The sequence below is a fragment of the Callospermophilus lateralis genome, chromosome 4, assembly GCF_048772815.1.
Source record: "Callospermophilus lateralis isolate mCalLat2 chromosome 4, mCalLat2.hap1, whole genome shotgun sequence".
Classification (NCBI taxonomy): Eukaryota; Metazoa; Chordata; class Mammalia; order Rodentia; family Sciuridae; genus Callospermophilus; species Callospermophilus lateralis.
The window spans coordinates 82,080,253-82,101,232 of record NC_135308.1 but is presented as its reverse complement, the minus strand read 5'-3'; the positions used below and the strand labels follow the sequence as shown (position 1 = coordinate 82,101,232).

At 38.9% G+C, this 20,980-nt stretch overlaps 1 protein-coding gene across 1 annotated transcript in view; it reads left to right on the top strand.

The window, feature by feature from the left end:
• The window catches only part of Grin2b (glutamate ionotropic receptor NMDA type subunit 2B), a 398,278-nt gene that overhangs the window by 274,080 nt on the left and 103,218 nt on the right, over positions 1 to 20,980 (top strand). The window contains exon 6 of the mRNA XM_076852688.1: positions 19,609 to 19,723. Within this exon, the coding sequence (XP_076708803.1) occupies positions 19,609 to 19,723 (115 nt within the window). The remainder of the gene's footprint in view (positions 1 to 19,608; positions 19,724 to 20,980) is intronic.

The following is a 20,980-nucleotide window of genomic DNA, read 5'->3' as shown; positions in this document are numbered from 1 at the left end:
ATGAGATCCCGCCTTCTAAAGGTTCCTCCGTCCCCAGAGAGCACCACTGGCAGAGGACTAAGCCACAACTTAACTCATGGGCCTCTGGGGGACACTTCCAAACCATCACGGGTGGGGTTCAAAAAGTATAATTTGGGAATCAGGTAAACCTCATTGACATCTGTCATTTGTTAGATGTGTGACTTTGACAAATTTAGTCCCCCTTTCAAGCCTCAGTTCCCTCATCTATAGCATGAGATCACGTTGGATAGCACATGTAAAATCCCTGTGACAGAGGGAGCGCTCAGGGACATGGGGACTTCTTGCTCACCTCTGTTCAGAGCGCCTGACATATCGCAATGCTCAATGAGCATGTGTAGCATCAACTTGACATTGTCTTGTCACATGCCTCATGGAGTAAATTTCACCTTTTGTAGACATTATTCAGTTAGTTGGGGAAGAGCTTCTTCAAATGCCTGGTTGTGTATCTCTAAGTCAGAAGAAGGAGGGCGTTTGGGGGATGGAAAGAGAAATGAGTTTTGAGCTAGGCAATGTTGAGGGCTCCTTTGACTTTTCTGTTCTTTTTAGGGCAAGGTTACGATGCATGGAAGTACCTCTGTGGATGGATAGAATGAAGAGGGTGCTTATTTCCCATTCAGAATTTGGCTACCTTGTGACCTAGCCACTCTCACTTCCTGTCCAGGTCCTCTAGTGACCGCTCTGTCCTCATTCTCCTGAGTTCACCTCTATCCTTCTCCTCCAACATTTACTGACGTGACTCTAAAAGCAAACACTCTTAATGGGACTCCTTGATGACCAGAGCTGGTCTCAGACTCACTTTTCAGGGCAGAATGACATTTTAAGGCTTGGTGAGTACCCCAGGGACAGCTCTGTGGTAGGTCTGATGATTCCTCCACTCCTGGGAGGTTAAAATGAGCTTAGGCAAGAGAGACGGTAGCAGGATCACTGGAGGAGGGGAAAGATGGGTGTGTGCTTCTTTTGATGGTTACCACATCTGTCTACTCAGCAGAACCACCCAGGAAGCTCTGAAATGTATGTTCTTTGATATTCCAGGAATAGTGAATACTTGTCTCTGTGGTATGACCCAGAAATCCACACACAGACACACACACACACATACACGCACACACACACGTAATATTTTATATAAATTTATATATATTTTGGGGGGGATTACTGGAAATTGAACCCAGGGGGGCCTTAACCACTAAGCCACATCCTCAGCATTTTTCAAAAATATTTTATTTAGAGACAGGATCTTGCTGAGATGCTTAGGGCCTTGCTAAGTTGCTGAGACTACCTTTGAACTCTTGATCCTTCTGCCTCAGTCTCCCGAGCCACTGGGCTACAGGCTTGCACCACTGTGCTAGCAGAAATCCATCTTTTTAACAGGCTCATTGGGTGAGTGCAGGGACCCAGTCCAGTCTCTGGGTGTAAACCTTGAGGGGAAGCCCTCTGTAGCATACCCTCATGGAATTCCCTGAGGGATATTGGGGAGCCCCATGATAGCATGCTACATTTTTGAGGTAGCACAGAAACCCTGGAGATCTTGATAGTTCTTATATGTGATAGCCTAAAGGTGTAAAGGAGGGACTATTAAATGCAGCCTATATTTTACAGTCAATATGCTTTTGTTTATAGTTGCTGGGTACTTTTAAATGTCTCAGGAAACATATTTCTAAGCACCTATAGTCTCCAGGGATATCTTGACTATATTTTTTAATAGGATTCTCCCTTTATTACAGGAATCTATTTCACTAATGAGCAATCTAGATCACTAATATGGGAACTTAGTACCTATCTTGATAGCACCCAATAATGTTTTCGTCAATATTGTTTCCCCTCCCTGAGCCACCTGGAAAATGACAGCTAGTATATTCCTTCCATATAAATTGCCAAGAAACATTGGGAACGCAAGCTAATGGCTACAGGGAAATTATTTACCTCCCTTGTAATCTTTCTCTTTTGACTTCCATGGGGAGCTCCTTATGCCTCATTCCTGTCACCCTGAGACCTTCCTGGATGAGATCTGATTTGGCAACAGCAACACTGTAGATGCATTTTCTCATTCAAACTGGAGCTTTGGGTGTGGTTAGAAAAAGAAATGTGAAGAAGAGTTACATTCTCAACATAATTCATCTCCTCTAGGTGGCTGTTGTCCATTGCTGAGCCCCTATCTTCTCTTTCCACCAACACCTCCTTACTTGGATCTTGACTGATTTTGGCAGCTCTCTGTACATGGAATATGGTTGCCATGGAAATGTTATCCAGCAGGCTGCATGCTGTTTCATCTTCTCTCCATCTCTTCATTTCTCTCCAGCGTGTGCTTGTTCTCTCACATTTCTCCCTCTCATACACCCACCCCAACCCTTTTGGTAATTGAAGACATCAAACACCGCATTTCTTCAAGCTATTTTGCTACCTTTCCCCCAATTGTATTGAGTGTGTTTTTAACTTCATATAACCAGAGCAACTTGGTAGTGACTGGAGAAAAGGAGGAAATTGACTCAAACACTAAATTCCTCTTGGTTCTGCTAGGATACCCAAGAATCTGAGGGAATTCAGGCAAATGTTATTCAAATAACTTCCCTCTGCTTTCATAGGGATTAAGTCTCTACTGAGGTTCAGAGAGACTTATTAACAATACCTTCCTGATTTCCACCTGGACTCTTCCTCCATGTCCTGGCACTATCTACAAAGCAGAGTCTGAAATAGCCTCAGCTCTTAATTTCCCACCCGTGAAATATTCATTTTCTGTATTGTTTGATACACTTCTCTGAAGACGTGGAAGTCCTGGGTCATCAACAACTGGGCCAGATATAAAGATCACTGTGTGAATATAGCCCTTCATCTGGGCTTGATGTGGTGTGGGTAAAAAGTTGGAGATGGGAAGGGCCAAGGGAGGTATATTGTAGTTATGTGCACCTAATTATGTGAAGATTAAGAAAAAAGCTGTCCCCTCCCCCACTGAAGATGTTTTCAAAAATAGAAAAAAATATATATAAATTTACTCTTTGATTCTTGATTTCTGTTTTTTTTTTTTTTTTTTTTGGTTATTTTTGTACCAAGGATTGAACCCAGAGCCACTTACCCATTGAGCCACAACCCTAGTACGTTTTATTTATTTATTACTTTTATTTTGAGACAGGGTCTTGTTAATTTGCTTAGGCCTCACTAAGTTGCTGAAGCTGGCCTCAAACTTTCATCCTCCTGCCTCAGCCTCTAGAGCTGCTGGGATTACAGGTTTACACCACCACTCCTGGCTTCCTGATTTCTTTTTAAAAACCATCTCATCTCAATGTTATCAGCAAAATAAGTTGTATTTCTTTCCATTCCCCAAACTACAAAGTGGATGTTCATTGTTAAACAACATCCATATATCAATTTTTACATTTATTTTAAGTTCTCCCAATACTTTGATTTTTCTAAAATTAAAAAACATTGCCAGTTACTCTAATATCAAAAAGCTTCATTTTTTTTCTTTATGGAATAGAAACAAAAAGAAATCACATTTTACTTACCTATTGATCATGGATTATGTTCACTTCCATGTCAGCTCTGTAAGTCTAAGACCATGTGAAGAAGAGAGGGATTTGTTAAGTTACATGATTCTCACAGACAGAGCTAGTTTTCATAATTGGTTCTTTTTAGTTGTACATAACATTAAGATTCATTTTGACATAATTATAAAAGCCTGGAATATAATTTGCTCTAATTAAATCCTCAGTATTTCCCTTTTCTCTTCCCTCCTCCCTCCCCCTGTTCCTTCCCTCTACTCTATTTATCTTCCTGTCCTTACTTTTTTTTTTTAAATTAGTGTCTGGTGAATATACATGATGGTTAAAGTCACTGTGGTGTATTCACATATGTACATAGGAAAGTTAGTTCAGGTTCTTTCCATTGTTCTTTCCTTATCCCATCCTTTCTCCCCCTCAGTATCCTTCATCTGTGCCACTGATCTTTCTTATATTTTGATGTTATCCCCCCCCCCTTATTTTGGACTAGCTTCCACATATCAGAGAAAATGTTCAATCTTTGTTTGGGTCTGGCTTATTTCATTTAGCATGATGGTCTCCAGTCCCATCCATTTACTGCCAAATTCATGATTTCATTCTTCTTTATGACTGAGTGATATTCCATTGATATACCACACTTTCTTTATCCATTCATTTGTTGGAGGGCACCTAAGTTAGTTCCATAGCTATTGTGAATTGTGCTGCTATAAAAATTGATGGGGCTGCATTACTATAGAACACTGATTTTAAATCTTTTGGATATATATAAAAAACATCTCATCTCAATGTTATCAGCAAAATAAGTTGTATTTCTTTCCATTCCCCAAACTAACAAAGTGGATGTACATTGTTAAACAATATCCATATATCAATTTTTACATATATTTCAAGTTCTCCCAATACTTTGATTTTTTTTTTTATTTTTTGGGGATAGCTGGGTCATACGGTGGTTTCTTTCCAGTTTGGGGGGGACTCTCCATACTCTTTCCTAGGTGGTACACTAATTTGCAGTCCCACCAGCAATGTATGAGAGTACTTTTCCCCCCACATCTTCAGAGATATTTAGTATTACTTATATTCTTAATAATTTCCATTCTGGCTGGAGTGAGATAAAAATCTCATTGTAGTTTTGATTTTCATTTCCTTAATTGCTAGAAATGTGGAACATTTTTTGATACGTTTGTTGGTCATTTGTATCTCTTCTTTTGAGAAGCATCTGTTGAGAAAGAAACTTGGCCCCTATCTCTCACCCTGTACACAAGTCCAATGAAAGTAGATCAAAGGCCTAGGAATTTGACTAGAAACTCTGCAACTGCTAGAAGAAAATGTAGGCCCAGCACTCCAACATGTTGGCATAGGAACCAACTTTCTTAATGAGACTCTAAAGTGCAAGAAATAAACCCAAAAATCAGCAAATGGGATGGCATCAAATTAAAAAGCTTCTGTACAGCAAAGGAAACAAGAGTATGAAGAGAGAGCCTCCAGAATGGGAGATAATCTTTGTCACCTGCTCCTTAGATAGGGCTTTAATATTCAGGATATATAAAGAACTCAAAAAACTTAACGCTGGGGGAAAAAAAAAAAAAAAAAAAAAAACCTCAACAACCCAATTAATAAGTGGACAAAAGAACAAAACAGAGCTGTTTTAATGGGCCATATAACAAAGAAAACATTAACAAGAGAAGTTTTTTAAGAGCCAGTGTAAGAATGAAATCAGCCCTGCTTTTTATCTCGTTATTTTTAGAAAGAGAGATGCATATGTTCTTTAGGACTTATTATTTTTAAAATCAATAACCAGAGGAGTCACTTTCTTCCACAGCAATTCAATACCCAGTGCTAGTGTGTCTGTGTGACATGGAGGGGGTGAGTGGAGGTGGGAAGTGAGAAAGCAGCACGGGTGGCTTCCCAGACTAGTCTTCTAGATGTTCAAAACAAATCAATAGGTATTTATAGAATACTTACCACAAGGAAGGCATTAATTCGGACTCTACAAGGGAAGAGAGGGTAAGATTTGTTTCTTACCTTGAGGCAGGGAATTGTTCATCATGGAGGGCAAGACCCATATGTGTAAAAGTTAAGTAACCAAAGGAATAAAGCAGGTCAGGTGAATGACAAATGAAATGCAGAGGGATGGACTGTAGGCTGGGGAGACTGGAGGAGAGAAGCAGGGAGAAGAGGAGGGAGGAGGCAGTAGAGAGTGAGGGTAAGATCTGATCTGAACACAGGAACATCAGAAATATTTGGATCACACACAACTGAGAGAAAAAGGAAGGCAGGCAGGAAAGTGCGATGTTCAGGGGACAGTGAAGAAGCCAGTTGACTTTTGCACAGGTTCATATGGAGAAGATGAGAGAATTCCAGATGTGTATATGGCACCAGGATGTGGAGGGCCTTGGGTAGAGCAGGGAACCATTGGAGATTTTTGAGATCTCGTTGACATAACGTTGAGGAGAACCTGCACTGGTTAAGTTAAGTGAGAGGCCTTGATGTGAGCCATCACAGGTATTGGGGTATGTGATGATAAAGCTCTGGCAGAACGAGTATTGGAGACCTGGAAAGTTGAAGACGAAAGCGAGAAGCATTTTGAAAGAAAGGAAAGTTTCTAGAGACTCATCAGTCATGAGTAGTTAAGAAAGGGATGAAGTCAGGACTAAAGGAATAAAGCTAATTAATATTTACCAGTGCCTACCATGTGCCGGCCACCTTTCCAAGTGCTTTATAAACATTCAATCACTGAAAAAGAAGAATTTGAAATTCAGAAAATTTGACGGAGAAGAATTGGTGGCATAAGAATGGCTGACACCTCCATGAGAGTCTGAACTGAATTTTCTCAAAGTAAGTAAGTATTTAACCACATAACAAGGGAAAAGATAAACCACAGCAGCCATTAAAGGAGGCCAAGAAGGAGCAATTGCTGATGAAGAAAGAGAACCAAGATAATGCAGCATCATAGGACCTAGAAAGAACATTTCCAAAGGAAAGAGCATATTCTACAGTGCAACCCCATCCAGCAGGAGGAATACTAAGAAGCGCCCATGTGTCTGGCTGTCCGGATCACAAGTGTGGTTCTGCCTCCCTTATTGAAGATAAGCGAGAGTTGATTATAGCCCCAAAGAAATATGTAATATTGTATTTTTAAGTCCAATGAGAACTTGGACACTCTGTGCCAAGCCACAATAAACTTTTTTTCCCCAATCTTAACTGAGCCAAATAAATATTCTAGCTTTTGTTGTCTTTCTCTAACAAGAAATTCAAGAATACAGTCCTAGACTTCATAACTGACTTCCTCCCAGAGCGTGATCTGAGAATTAATTCCTCAATAAGTCCAGTCAAGCTTACTGCTTTGTGGTTTGTCTTCTGTTTTCTTTTAAGGCAAATTAATTCCATTTCTTCCCTTTTTTGGGTTAGTGCTTGTGAAATATGACAGATTGACAGCCCCTAGAGAACAGAGTTCTCTTATTATTCTATGAATGCATCTCCTGACCAGCTATGTGCCTCCAGTCTTTCTCGGGGCTGCGGAGAGCCTGTGTGTTTTGTTCTGCTCCCTATAGGCTCCCTTTATGGTGCTGCATGCGGGACAGTTAAAAGCACCTGACAGGCTTCTGGTCGGTAGTACAAATAATGATTAAGAGTCCTGACTGTGGAGACCTTCGGGTCTGGGTTTGGATTTTAGTTCTACCATGTTAGAATTTCGTGGTTTCTTTGTTTCCTTCTTCTCCCACCATTGCCTCTTTTGACAATATTATTTTAGTGTAAGGCTGTGGAAAGGGCCTGAGCTTCAGAATCACTCGTAAGTAGAAGAGTTCAGCTCCCTGTGCCAACAGCCTTGGGGCTTCATTATAATATAGCTATTATATAATCCTATATAATATATGCTATTATTTTGTAGAATTGCTGTGAGAATTTAAAATAATATAAAGCATCCAGAACAGAGCTTGGCATGTGTTCAGTAAATGATAGCATTGCTGGATTTTTTAAAAACTGAGCAGCCAGAGCAGAAATGCGACTTCCAAGCAATTTCACTTATGTGTTAGAAGGCTATGAGACTGATTTACCTTGGGGAGACAAAACCCCTGAAACTGTGTGTTGAAGAGGAAAAAACTGTCAATCAGTATATTGTGTACAAAATGCTAAACTCTAGTTGATTTTTCAACTGATTTGATTGGTTCTGGGAATGCAGTTCCTAAGAGTAATCAGCTTCTTCTCCTTTACATTAATGTGATAAAGATGAAATTATAACAGAGAAAAGAGACATCAAAGTTGTACGAGAATTATAAAGCTGTAAGGATGGGGGTCTCATTGATAAAAGACGGAGGTACCGGTCTTGCACTTACTTGGTCCTGGTAGGTTTGACTTGATAGTACAACACTCATGTAAAGAAGTCCAATCACAAATGTTGAACTGAAAGTCTGGAAAAAGACAGGGTCTGTGATAGAGATTTCAGAAGCCTTGATGTTGTGGGATTGCTGATGCTATGGCTGCACATGAGTCTCAGGGAGAGCATAGGCTCAAAACTGAGTCGCGGGGTGCCTTCAAGCTAGGGAGTTCAAATGAAAATAAATGAAAAGGGAGGGAGACTGGCTTGAGATATATAAAGAAAACCAAGATGTTATCTCACTGTAAGCAACAAATATGCAAAGGAAAGGAGAATTGCTAAAAAAAAAAAAAAAACTGGGGAGTGTCAACTGTTGGAAGTTGTACAGTATCAAGGGATACAGAGCAAAGACTGCTAATTTTATTTTTGTTGACCTTGCTTTGATTATTGATGACATCATAAGAGGCTTTGGTAGAGTGAGAGAGGCAAAGGCAAAATTGCAAGAGTTAAGGAGTGGTGTCTGGTGGGGAAATAAGGGCATCGAATGTCAGTTACCCTTTTTTTAAAAAAAGTTTGCAGTAGGAAGAAGTAGAGAATGGAATTACTTTTCAGAGGGGCTGAAATCTCTTTGGGACCTGCTGTAGCCAACAAAGAGTTAATGGCATAAATGCACAGTAATTTCAGAAGCATTAAAGAGCATGTTTCCATGGAAACATCAACCTACAGAGGGAGAGAAAGAGCTAGGATCCCCTGACAAAGAAGAAACAGCAGTTCTAGCCCCCCACAGTCACAGCAGGGAGCCATGATTGCATGTTTCTTTTAGCTTCCCTGTGAAGATGCCCTAGGGTGCCTGGTGCTGTCTTCTTGAGGATGAGGAGACAGGCTCACCGGGTTGATTCACATAGACTCTTGCCCTCATTTAGCTGGAAACTCTGACTCATGGGTCATCCATTTTAGAATATTGGAAAAGATCAATGGGTGTCTTTCAGTAAGTAAGTAAATAAGCTTGATCTTCCCCTTACCTCTCTATTCTAATCTGATCTGGATAATGTACCATGATTTACAGCAATACTTATAGAAACTCTAGACACAGAAGACCTGGGGTTGACTGATAACCTTTGACCTGTCCTTGCATTACGGTTTCCATTTTGGTGTATTCTCCTTGACTCTGTGGAATTGGTCTCACAGTTTTCAGATTCCTGATACCCTTTTCGCTGACTAGTATAAATTTCCCGGGCTTCTAACATCAGCTTTACCCTTAGGGATGGGTTCTCTCACTGAACAGTATCCCAAAAGCCATTCCCCAGTCCCTGCTATAGAAACCAGGCTAACACACTCCTTATTGTTAACTCACCTTCCTGACATTTCATTTTCTTCATTCCATCTTATATTCCACTTTGCATCTCTTTTGCTGTCCTTGTCTTTCCTTGGATCCCAGACTTAAGAAATCATTTTGTTCTCTGTGTGATAGGAGTTTACTCCCGTGGAAGGTATGGTTCATGGACAGGTGTGTGTGTGTGTGTGTGTTTTTTTTGTCATTATTGTTGTTTGTTTGTTTGTTTTGCTCTTTTTTTGTTGTTTTTTGTTTGTTTGTTTGTTTGTTTGTTTGCAGTGCTGGGGGTTTAACCCAGGATCTCTACTAGTGAGAACTTGCCATGTAAGTAGGTTTTCTAAGTCAGAGATGTGTTTTCGAATGACTCAACAGCTTTCACCACTCTCTCTGACTTGCACCTGTAGCATGATATAATTATAAGTTGTCCATGTCACCTAAAGACATAACCTTCACCCAGGCATCTTGAGTCCTCTGTCTGATGGAAACCCTTTCCATGCTCTTGGAACATTCTCCCCCATTGATCCTCATCTCATAACTGCTTCTGGAAATCTCTACTTGAAGATTTCTGGTACACGTTACTGAAAATCTAAATTATAACCCTTTTCCACAAGTGACAATTCCTCAAAATCACTACCACAATCCCTGTGATTAAATCCAGCACGAATTCATTATAAATTCATTCAACCCCTTTTGCCCCCACATCAGTAGAGCTAGTAGAAGGAATGATGAAAAGAAGAATATGGTAGCTGCAGAGAGGGTAGGAACTCTGGTATTTCCTGTGTGTTGATTTTACTGATAGGAGAGTAGAGAGAGTCTCCTGAAGAGGGAAGAACAAATTGGAGGTCAAAAGAAAAAGACTCCTCTTTCTTTGTCCAGGTCACTTTGGATCCTTGGCCAAGGGTATATATGTCCAGGGTTTCTGTCAATTTATCTAAAAGTTCGCAGGAAGAAAAAGGTTTCTGGTCAAAACAATATTCGAGAGAAATCTCTGCCCGTTGTTGTTGGTCCCGTTTTGGCCCTCCCCTGAGGAGTGTGGCCAGTGCATGACTACCATGAGTGTTAAAAGGTAGGTCTTCACCTTAAAGTCATTACTAGGCATAACAAAGAAGTAGCAATGCCCTAAGGGATCATCTAGTCTTTGACTTGACTTAGCATCTTCTCTAGGGAAGGTTCTACTGCTAAGTTTTGATGGGGTATGCTGGGCTCCTTTTCTTTTCTGTGGAAGAGGAAAGGAATTTCACTTAAATTTTTTTTTTAATGGAAGTGATTTTAATTCATGGATAGCATGGAAATGTGAGCTAAAAGGAAAAAACTGAAACAATAACATTGCCATTACCCACAAGTTATTTGGTTCCTTCCCACTAGAAGTTCTAGCTTTCCCATTTCCTCTAATAAGCCTGGGTTTCCCAAAGTATCTGAGCATGTCTCAGTCAGAGAAGTACTAGGAGTCCTGGGCATGAGAACAAGGAGGGATTCCTTTTTCACTGCTAAGTTCTATGCACAAAACTAAATGAGAAGCAGCTTTGATATGCTGATTATTTGATGAATTAGCATCAAAAGATGGCATTGCTAGTTCCCTAAGAAGTGTTGCACCTGAACCACTCTGGAAAGCAGTATGGAGATTCCTCAGAAAACTTGGAATGGAACCACAGTTTGACCCAGATATCCCATTCCTCAGCATATACCCAAAGGACTTAAAATCAGCATATGACAGTAGTGCAGCCACATTAATTTTTATGGCAGCTCAATTCTCAATAGCTAAGCTATGGAACCAACCTAGGTGCCCCTCAACAGATGAATGGATAAAGAAAATGTGATATATATACACAATGGACTATTACTCAGCCATAAAGAAGAATGAAATGATTGTATTTGCTGGTAAATGGATGGAACTGGAGAATATCATGCTAAGTGAAATAAGCTAATCCCCCAAATCCTCTGATATGTAGATGCTAACACATAATGGGGGCAGGAATAGAAGTTCAGTGAATTAGACAAAGGGGAATGAAGGGAAGGGAGAAGGGATAGGATTAGAAAGACAGTAGAATGAATTGGACATAACTTTCCTATGTTCACATATGGATACATGACTAGTGAAACTCCACATGATGTACAACCACAAGAATGGATCCTAACTAGAATAAGTTATACTCCATGTATAATATGACAAAATACACTCTACTGTCATGTGTATCTAAAGAAGAAGAAATAATTTTTTAAAAAAATTAGAGGGGAAAAAAAAGAAGCATTGCACCTGCACCCAAAAGCAGGCCTCTAAAGGGATTTTAAACAGAATCACACAGTGTTCAAAGTAAGGCTATGGGAGGTCAGGATGGGATCATTTTGAGAAATCATTTATTCTAGACTAAAATTATGGAAAGATGAGCTCATCTTTTGCCTTCCTCACAAAGTGAACTTTATATTGAAGTAGCATGATTAAGTGGTTCTCCACTGCAAAATACCTGCCAGGGGTTAACCAATCATATAGGGAAAAGTGAATGTGCTCACGCCTTAGTAGTTTGAGATATTATAGGAATGGGAGGAAATGTACTACCTGGTGGTGCTGTAGAAAAGCAGAGATCTGGGATTTGGAGACCCAGGTCCTGAACTTGACTGTCCATAGCATGCAGCATCTCTCCAGGTCTCAATGTGTTCAGCTTTCAATGTCAAAGTCCATGCAAACACCAAATTTTCTGACATTCCAGGCAATATTTTTAAAAGTCAATAACAATGATAACAACAGCAAATGCATAATGTTCTCTCTGTGATAGAGATAGTGCTAACTCCTTTAAGTAATATAGAATTATGTAATCCTCATAATAATCTTTTAAAATAGGTACTATTCCTGATCACATTTTTAATGATGAATAAACTGAGGCAAAGAGATGTTAAATAACTTGCAAGATCATACAACTTCAAAATTGGCAGATCTAGGATTTAAACAGAGATCAAGTGACTTTTGGGTTTTTTTTTTTTTTAAAGAGAGAGTGGGGGAGAGAGGGGGGAGAGAGAGAGAGAGAGGGAGAGAGAGAGAGAGAGAGAATTTTTTTTTAATATTTATTTTTTAGTTCTTGGTGGACACAACATCTTTGTTTGTACGTGGTGCTGAGGATCGAACCCGGGCCGCACACATGCCAGGCGGGCGCGCTACCACTTAGCCACATCCCCAGCCCCAACTTTTGGGTTCTTAAGCATCTTGCTACACTGCCTTTTGAGGTGTGTGTGTGTGTGTGTGTGTGTGTGTGTGTGTGTTTCATACATTCTATATTCTTTCCCTCATCACTTATTCCATTTCTCCTTTATATTTTCTTTCTATTCATCTCTCGCTACTATGAATTTGGGGACATTGTCCAGACCTTTCCATTCAATTGAGTATAGAATATCTTACCAATGAGAACAAGCTCCTAGGTTTGATCCTAGATGGACCCATATGTAAATCCAGAGGGGAACTGGATATTCTTATAGCCAGGACCTGCCACATTGACCCCCAATTGGTGAAAAGGTATATATGGGTAAATAAGAGATCATGATAGGTGGTGAGAGAGCCACTCAGACTTCTTACTGATTTGATAATTGGTCAAATCTTTCTGGAGGGAAGTTAGTGTTCTCCACCTTCTTATATATAAGTGGAAATTGTTGGGTGACCCTCAACAATCCTCCTCTATTTTCTTTATTTTCAGATAAAACTGAATACATAGCATTCAGTTGCAAAACAGAATCCAGGTGGTAGCTCTCAGAAATGCTTCACTGTTAGACCCAGGAGTGTGAAAAGACTTTCCCTTTGGAATACATGGTTACCAAACACATCACCACATACCCTCAAATGAATGTGGTGCGGCCCAAACTGCAAAAGGACTGAAGCACATTCCTCACTACTAATAGTAGGGCAACCAGTTGTCAAGATACTTCAATATCTCATCAGCCTAACACCACACGTTTAGAATTTAGATATCTTAGATATGGTCTCATTCAAACTGAGCATTTCACTATTTGTGAAAAATTGTTTGCAAAATAAATCAATGACATAAACACCATTTACTTCATTAGAAGATAAACTATTTTTAACCTGTCTTGAGTAATTTTAAGTTAATGTTATGATCTTCCCTTTAAATTAGTTTTTCCTGAGGTTCACTGCTAGATTGCTTTTTGCCTAAATAAGAGAAAAAGACAGGTTATAAAACGGGTTTTTTTTTTCTAATTATTTTGTCCAATGCATGACTTAATATTTTTGTATACGACATTGTATCTTTAAGGCAACTTAATCTCTTCAAATCCCTTTTCCCTAAAGAGACCATTGTTGACAATACTAAATAATTCATGCACCTTCAAAAGATTGTCACCCAGCTTAGGCACCGGTGCATCCAGTTTTTGAGCAGAGGTCATCTGACTGCAGCATCCTGGCTCTTAAACACCTTGTTACATTGCTGTGTGTGTAATACATACAGTATTTCTTTCCTTTTTTTTTTTTTTTTTGGTTGTTTTGTTTGCTTGTTTCTCCTTATTTTCTTTCTAACAGCATTTTGGGGCATTGTCTAGACTTTTTCATTCATTTGAATGTAGGATATCTTTCTAATGGGAAAAGTCTCCTGGGTTTGATCCCAGAAGAATCCATCACTAAGCCCAGAAGACAATTATTCACTGACCATGACCTGTCACATTGAGCACATTATACTGGATTGACCTTTTGGATTCATTCTGATAATTATGAATTTCTAAGTTAGGAAATATTCGGAAATTTTTATTGGTTCTATTCAAACCATAACATTGAACATCTAATTTGTAAATATCTTTGCCTCTTTCCTTTAATACTGGTCTCTATTTAGGTAACTTTTTAAAATTAAAAGTTTTAAGGTCCACTGTTTCTAATCCTATGAGAAATTGTTTCTAGAGAAAAATGGGTATAAGTAATAGTAAATTCTAAGAGGATATTTCACTCTTTTGAAAGACTTTGAAAGATTTGTGGTCTTGCTGTTCAGATGGTAAGAGTGCCAAAACATAATAGCCACAGTATTAATCAGGTGAAATGAGAGATGATGGACATGTTAATTTGCTGTGCTACAGTAAACTTTTTATGGTCTATATGTGTCACATAATATCATATTGTATACCTTGAATACACACAGTAAAAAATAATTTAAAAGAGGAAAAGAAATGTAGATTAAAAAAAACATATTGAAGGAGTCTCCCTGTATCTCCCAATACCAGTCAAGCCAAAATGGTTAAGAATCAGTGTATTCAATAAACAAGGAGCCACAGGCTTCAGAGGTAAAGACACACTAGTGACACAAGGTTCGAGTTATAGATTTTCAGAGCCAAAATATTAGAAACTAGGAGTCAAAAATTCAACACCCCTGCCTAGAACTGCACTTCCTTTTCACAGTACTTTCAGTGACTGTAGAATTGAAATGAGAGCTCTGGAAATTCACCATCATTTTAAGGCATGATGGTGAATGCATGGCCTAGGGTTGAGAACATTGGGACCCTGTTCCTGGTCCTATCTTCCCATCTTGATAAAGCCACAAAAGTTTTCTGGACTTCATCTGCAAAAATAAAAGTATTAGATGAGATGAGATGCCATGTCTCCCTTACTACCACACCAATGACTGTTAATTTTTTTCTAAAGAAAAATTAATGCTTTGTGAAAATATGGAGAGAAGAAATGTATTGCAGTGCCAGGACTCTTGGTTTGCTGAAAACATTCTGGTAGGGTGTCTTCAAGTGCCTCCCACACAGGGCATGCTGCTCCATCATTGCCTTAAGCATCAGTATGGTGCAGCGGATGAGCTCTACGTGACATGGCCAAAGTCACATAGGCACAAGGGCTTGTTAACCTCAGCTCGACCCCATTAAATGCACTGGAGTGTGACTTTGGCCATATAAAACAAATGTGTTGGCTCTGAGCCCATCAGGATTCTGAGGCTCTTTCTCAACAAGGAGGCAAGCAGGAAAGGAGAAGGATTTTGCTTTCTTCAGTCTGCATTAGGGGCCTCTGTGGTCCAGGCCATGACATGTGATATGACAATACTAGAATGCACACCAGAGTCTTTGAGAAACTGATTTCACTTCAGTTGTTGATGTCATGAAAAAAGACCCTGAACTGAGAATCAAGACTTGAGTTCCAGTCCTGAGTAGGAAGGTCACTTGGGAAAAAGTCATTTAGCATCTTGGGACCTCCTCTCTACAATAAGGGAGCTCAGTGTAGACTTTCTATTTTTTTTCTACTAGTTCTATCAATCTGAGATTCTGAATTCTGAATTAGAACTTTATTGGGGCTGGGGATATAGCTCAGCTGGTAGAGTATGTGCCTTACATGAATAAGGCCCTGGGTTCAATCCCCAGCACCACTACCAAAAAAAAAAAAAAAAAAAAAAAAAAAAACCAACCAAACAAACAAACAAACAAAAAACAAAAAGAACTTTATGAGACAAGCCCTCAGATTTCTTAGGTGTCAAACTACATACTAGAGACAAATCAAGCAGTTTTTTAAACTATGTCAAATTAATAGGGTGTGCAGGGGTCTTATGGGGAAAACTTTTGAATTTCCCACTTGAAGCTAGGATTTCAGACTGTGCACTTGAGGGTGACATGTTGCTAGAAAAGTAGATTGTCTATGGGATCCTTTAATCTTAATTATAGTTTAATCCTTTACCCAGGATTTACATACAAAAGCTATGAGGTTTTAACTGATATTCAAAATTGATAAAGTATTGCAAGAGGCAAGGGTAGTTGAATATTTTCAGGTCTTATAGAAAGTTAAATTGATTAATATGACCATTTGATCTAGTTTATCCTCCACATATGCAATCCAAACTCTATTCCTCAGATGTATTCTGTTGATAGGTTGGTCTTGTTAAAATGTAGTTTATTCCTATTTTTATTCACTGAGTTTCAAAATTTAGCAAGTTTCTTAGTTCTAAGTATATAAATCATGTTCACCTATTCTTTTAATGCTCCCTGTTTTATATTTGTATAACATTGTATATAATTTTCTTTTCCACTATTTCATTTGTTCATTACAACAGTCTGCCCTGAGAAACTGGGGGTAAAACCATGTCTTCCATTTTAAAGAGGAATAACTGAGGGTTTGGTGCCAAGGTCACATGTTTAGAAGGGAACCACACACACACACACACACACACACACACACACACACACCTTTTTCCCTCCACAGTCTTCACTTCACTGAGTGGATTAGTTTGTTCTGCTACTCACAGAGGATCCTTGCTCAAGGATGGTGTATATTTTGCAAACTCCTCACTAATAGCTAAATGGTGTCACATCACAGGGAATTACTCAGAAAAACACAATGTGAATGATTAATATATATATATATATATATATATATATATATATATATATATATATATATATATATACACACTGCTGAAGGATATAAATGATTGAAAATACTTTGGAGAAGAATATTTTGTATACTGTCAAAATTTTATTAACATTGTTGATAAATGTGAAATATCTGAGAAGTGCTTAGATATTAGGTAGATCAAGTTAACTTTCACAGTAGGAAAAGGGTGACTACTCTAGAAGGAAAACAGTTCCTAAAGAAAATTGGGAGGATCTGGAGCAAGAATAACCAGAGAAATTTAACTACAAGCCAGTTACATTGCCCATGAGTGTGGTTCATCTCTGGAAACTTCAAATTTCTCATCTTATATACCCCATTCAAGGATGTCCCCTTCAAAGGAGTCATCTTGAGAGGCTATATGCTTATTCCATTCATGCAGATGGTTAGTTGAATTATTTCTAGGACTTCTATTTTATAATCGCCCTCTGAAATGGAAACTTTCTTTAAGTATTTTTAATGGTGTTTTAGATAAAGTCAAAAGTCAGAGTCATATCTGGTAGAAAAATGGGTGCTCAAGCCAAGTAATTTATTTTACTCCTTTGCTTCTTTCTTGTCTTTCCTTTCTCTCTCTCTTTCTCCTTTCTTCCTTCATTCAGAAAAAGAGATGGGACTAAACTATTTTGTGTGTTTCATTTTCTTCTGAAGACTTCTAATAATTATTCTAAGTAATCCAGTATTGTCATGGTAAGAACCTATTTTCCAAGTTACTGATGCTGGGTGCTTAAATTCTACTTTGTTAGTTTAAAATACTCTGTTTTGTGGTTTTGTAATTGTATTCCTTAGAAAGAATTCTACAGGGCTTTAGATTGGGTGTTGGGATTGTTCCAAACGATGGGAGACCTAATTGTTTTCTTCAAACCAGTGATGGGCTTGGGGAAGTAGTGCTGAGCTAAGAGGTGAGAAGCAGTTCAAGGAACAGAGAAGATGCTATGTGGAGCCCTGAGTTGGATCCGAGGTGTGTCACTTAGCTGATTGGAGCATATGACAGATATGGAAGGAGACTGTGGATGTTAAACCCAATGTTACATATGAGAATAAGGGTAGTATCACAGAAAGGACACGTTACTTCAAGTGCTAATTTCTGCTTTCAATTAGTAATGTAACATTGGGTAAATAATGTGCTTGTTTCCTAATCTATCAACTTAAATGAACTCAGGGTTTCTTTAAAAATGAAAATTGATTTTATAAGGGATCCATGCTAAATGTCTTCCAATACCATGAGGAACTCTCATCTGGAAAAAGGATTAGAACAAGACTATAAAATATCTTAAAAAGGAACAAAGTATCAAAAAATTACAAAGGAGCAGATTTTGACTTAAAGTAAGATAGAACTGTGAGATGGTGGCTTGAGGGTGGAGGATGGTATGGTAAGGTAAGTTCCCCAAGAATGGAAGTAATCAAGAGCTAAGACGACCGGTTTTATGATGTTGTTAGGGGTGGTGTCCCCTCCAACATGTGGTGAGCTACCTGATTGTAACAATCTCTTTCAGTAGTAAAGTTCTAGGATTCTTTACTTTGGGGGCATCTTTTGTACTCTTGATTGCATTTGTGAAGCAAGGGAATAACAGGCTGAAAAATGTCCCCCAAAATTCTAGAAGTGAGAACTGATCCAGAAGATATGGGTCATGCTGCCTAGACATCCTTATGGTTGTCAAAAGGCTGTGAATTCTAGTGACCTTTTCATTTAACGTAGTGTGACCTGAAAGATTCCAAGAGTCTCCCAGTTTCATTGAAAGAGAAGCATTAAAAGAGGGACCTTAAAGCTGCCTCTTCCATTGTTCTTGTAAGATGCCCCCTTTACTTCTTAACAGAGATCCATCTTATAAGCAGCATCAGGCCAAAGCTCAAGGAGCAAGTCATGTGAACGCAGAGCTAATCATTATTGATTCCTTGGGCCACTGTAGTAAAAGGACATTAATTACCATCAGGCTGGTTGTATTAATGCAGTTGTACTGAGGATACCTAGTGGGAATTTCCAGTGAAGAAACTGCGCTTGAGATCACAGTCAGCTGCAAAGGAACCCAGGGGCTGGGGTATAGGTGTCCAGGAGGAAGACAATTGGTATGACTTCAGTTACCTCCAGAATTTCTGCTAATTTGTGCTCATGTCCCTAGTGCACTCTGAAATGCCCTCCTTTGCTATTCCCACCCTCAGGTATTTTCTGCTCATTATACATAATACAAAACCCTGGTTTTCAGATGTATTCTGTGGTGCCAATAGGACTCATCACACAACTTTGAGAAATATAGCCTGGGCAAGTCCTCAGTAAGAGTTAGAGAGTATGTGCTTTTCTAGAGAATGGGGAGAGGGCCTAAATTCCCACATGCCATCTTTCTTAGCAGAATTTTGTCTCATTCTTTTCTTCCTTTTTTTTTTTTTAACAAGCAATTGAATGCTGGGGAACTCAACCACTGAGTCACATCCCCAGCCCTATGTTGTATTTTATTTAGAGACAGGATCTCACTGAATTGCTTAGCACCTCACTTTTTGCTGAGGCTGGCTTTAAACTCAAGATCCTCCTGCCTCAGCCTCCGGAGCCACTGGAATTATAGGTGCCACCGTGTCCAGCTATGTCACTTTTTTTTCTTGTCTCTACCTCCTCTACCCACTTTACCTCCTTTTATGAATAATTGTTTACACTTACTGAGGTTTTATTTTGCTCCAGGCCCCATGGTAAGTGCTTAACCTAGCTATCCCACTTAAGCCTTACAAACATATTAAGGTGGGCCTTTTATTATCCTCACTTTCTGCAGATAGGGGGAGAAAATGAGGTTACAAATGCTAAATGATTTGCTCCAAGTCATAGCTACAGACTGAACTCAAACCAGGTGGCCTTATTTTAAGTTATTATACTGTTTTGTTATATGATTTCTATAGGTGAATACTTGGATGATTCTATTGCATAATCACCTGGGAGTTAAGGAGAAGCAAGTTTTCGGATGATATCTGTATATTCTGATGATATCTATCTGTATCTCTCTCTGCATCTGTCTCCATCCACCTTTCTCTCCCTCTACCTGGCTATCTTGCTTTTGGATGCCATTTTCATGTTTTTAATCCTACTTTTATTTTATCTTTTCAGGTATCTGATCAATGTCACTTTTGAAGGGAGAAATCTGTCCTTCAGTGAAGATGGCTACCAGATGCACCCGAAACTGGTGATAATCCTTCTGAACAAGGAGAGGAAGTGGGAGAGGGTAGGACATGTCTTTGGCAATTCTTGAGCAAAATAGAGGGGTAGGGATGTAAAAGTTTGTGACACGTTAAAGGAAAGAAGTCCCTTGGTTTTCATCCCTAGACCCAGGGTACAAGAGGTCAAAACTTGGAGAACACAGGAGAAACTAGATCTCAAAACTTGCATCTTTATTTTACTGCTTCTTTGGTCATCAAGAGATTGTTTCCTTTATACATTTCTGTTTATCACTGGTGGTTACAATGCTGTCTGAACCATGACTGTTTTAATGGAAGGTTATATATGTGTAATATAACATAATTTGGTGAAGAGACCAAACGGATGGTACTATTCAGAAGTTGTGTCCTACACAGTGTCTGAGAAGACCCATAAAGCCTAGTTGATGAGCAAACATGCAGAGATTTACTGTGATTGAAGAGTTACCATGCACAGCTCTGTTCAGAATCTCTCCCACTGCCAGCTGATCACCATATTTAAAATTCTACCATTAGAAATTAATGTCTGTGGGCATCAGGCTGGCTCTGCTGCTCACCATCTTATTTTTTTTAGGACTTTGGGCAGGTCTTTTTACTATTCTAAACTCAATTTCCTCAACTATAAAATAGGAATAATCATAGAACTCATATCACAGATATGAAGATTAAATATATTAATACCTATAAAATACTTGAAAAGCTGCCTGGTACACAGTGATCACTCAATAAATATTTAGCTTTAGTTATTATTTCAGATTCCTAAGTAAACACAGATGTTCCCAAGAGTAATGTCATCACTGGTCTTTCTCCAGGTATGTTTTATTGGATGCTTGTCCCTCGAGACACTTCACTAAAAAGTGGTTCTGCAGATAAATATAATTGAGAAATACTAATTATTATTTCCCACCCCAGGAGCATCTCAGGACATATTAGCATTTGAAAGTTCAAATAGCAAACAAATGTCTGAAATTTTATCTAATATGGCACTTCCGTGAATTATTTGACCCCAAGACCCCCTTTGTTTGTGATAGTCATATTCCATGAAAACACATTGGGAAACTGCTTAAAGACAAGTTCATGCCAATTGGCTGAAACAGGCTTTTAAAATGTCGGTATGGTTTCCAGTGGAAACCAAGTGTGTTAGTCAGTTTTCCATCACTGTGACAACATACCTGAGATAACTCAACCTCTAGGGAGGAAAGATTTATTTTGGCTTATGGTTTCAGAGGTTCCAGTCCATGGTCACCTGGCCCTGTTGCTTTGTGCCTGTGGTGAGGCATCATAGT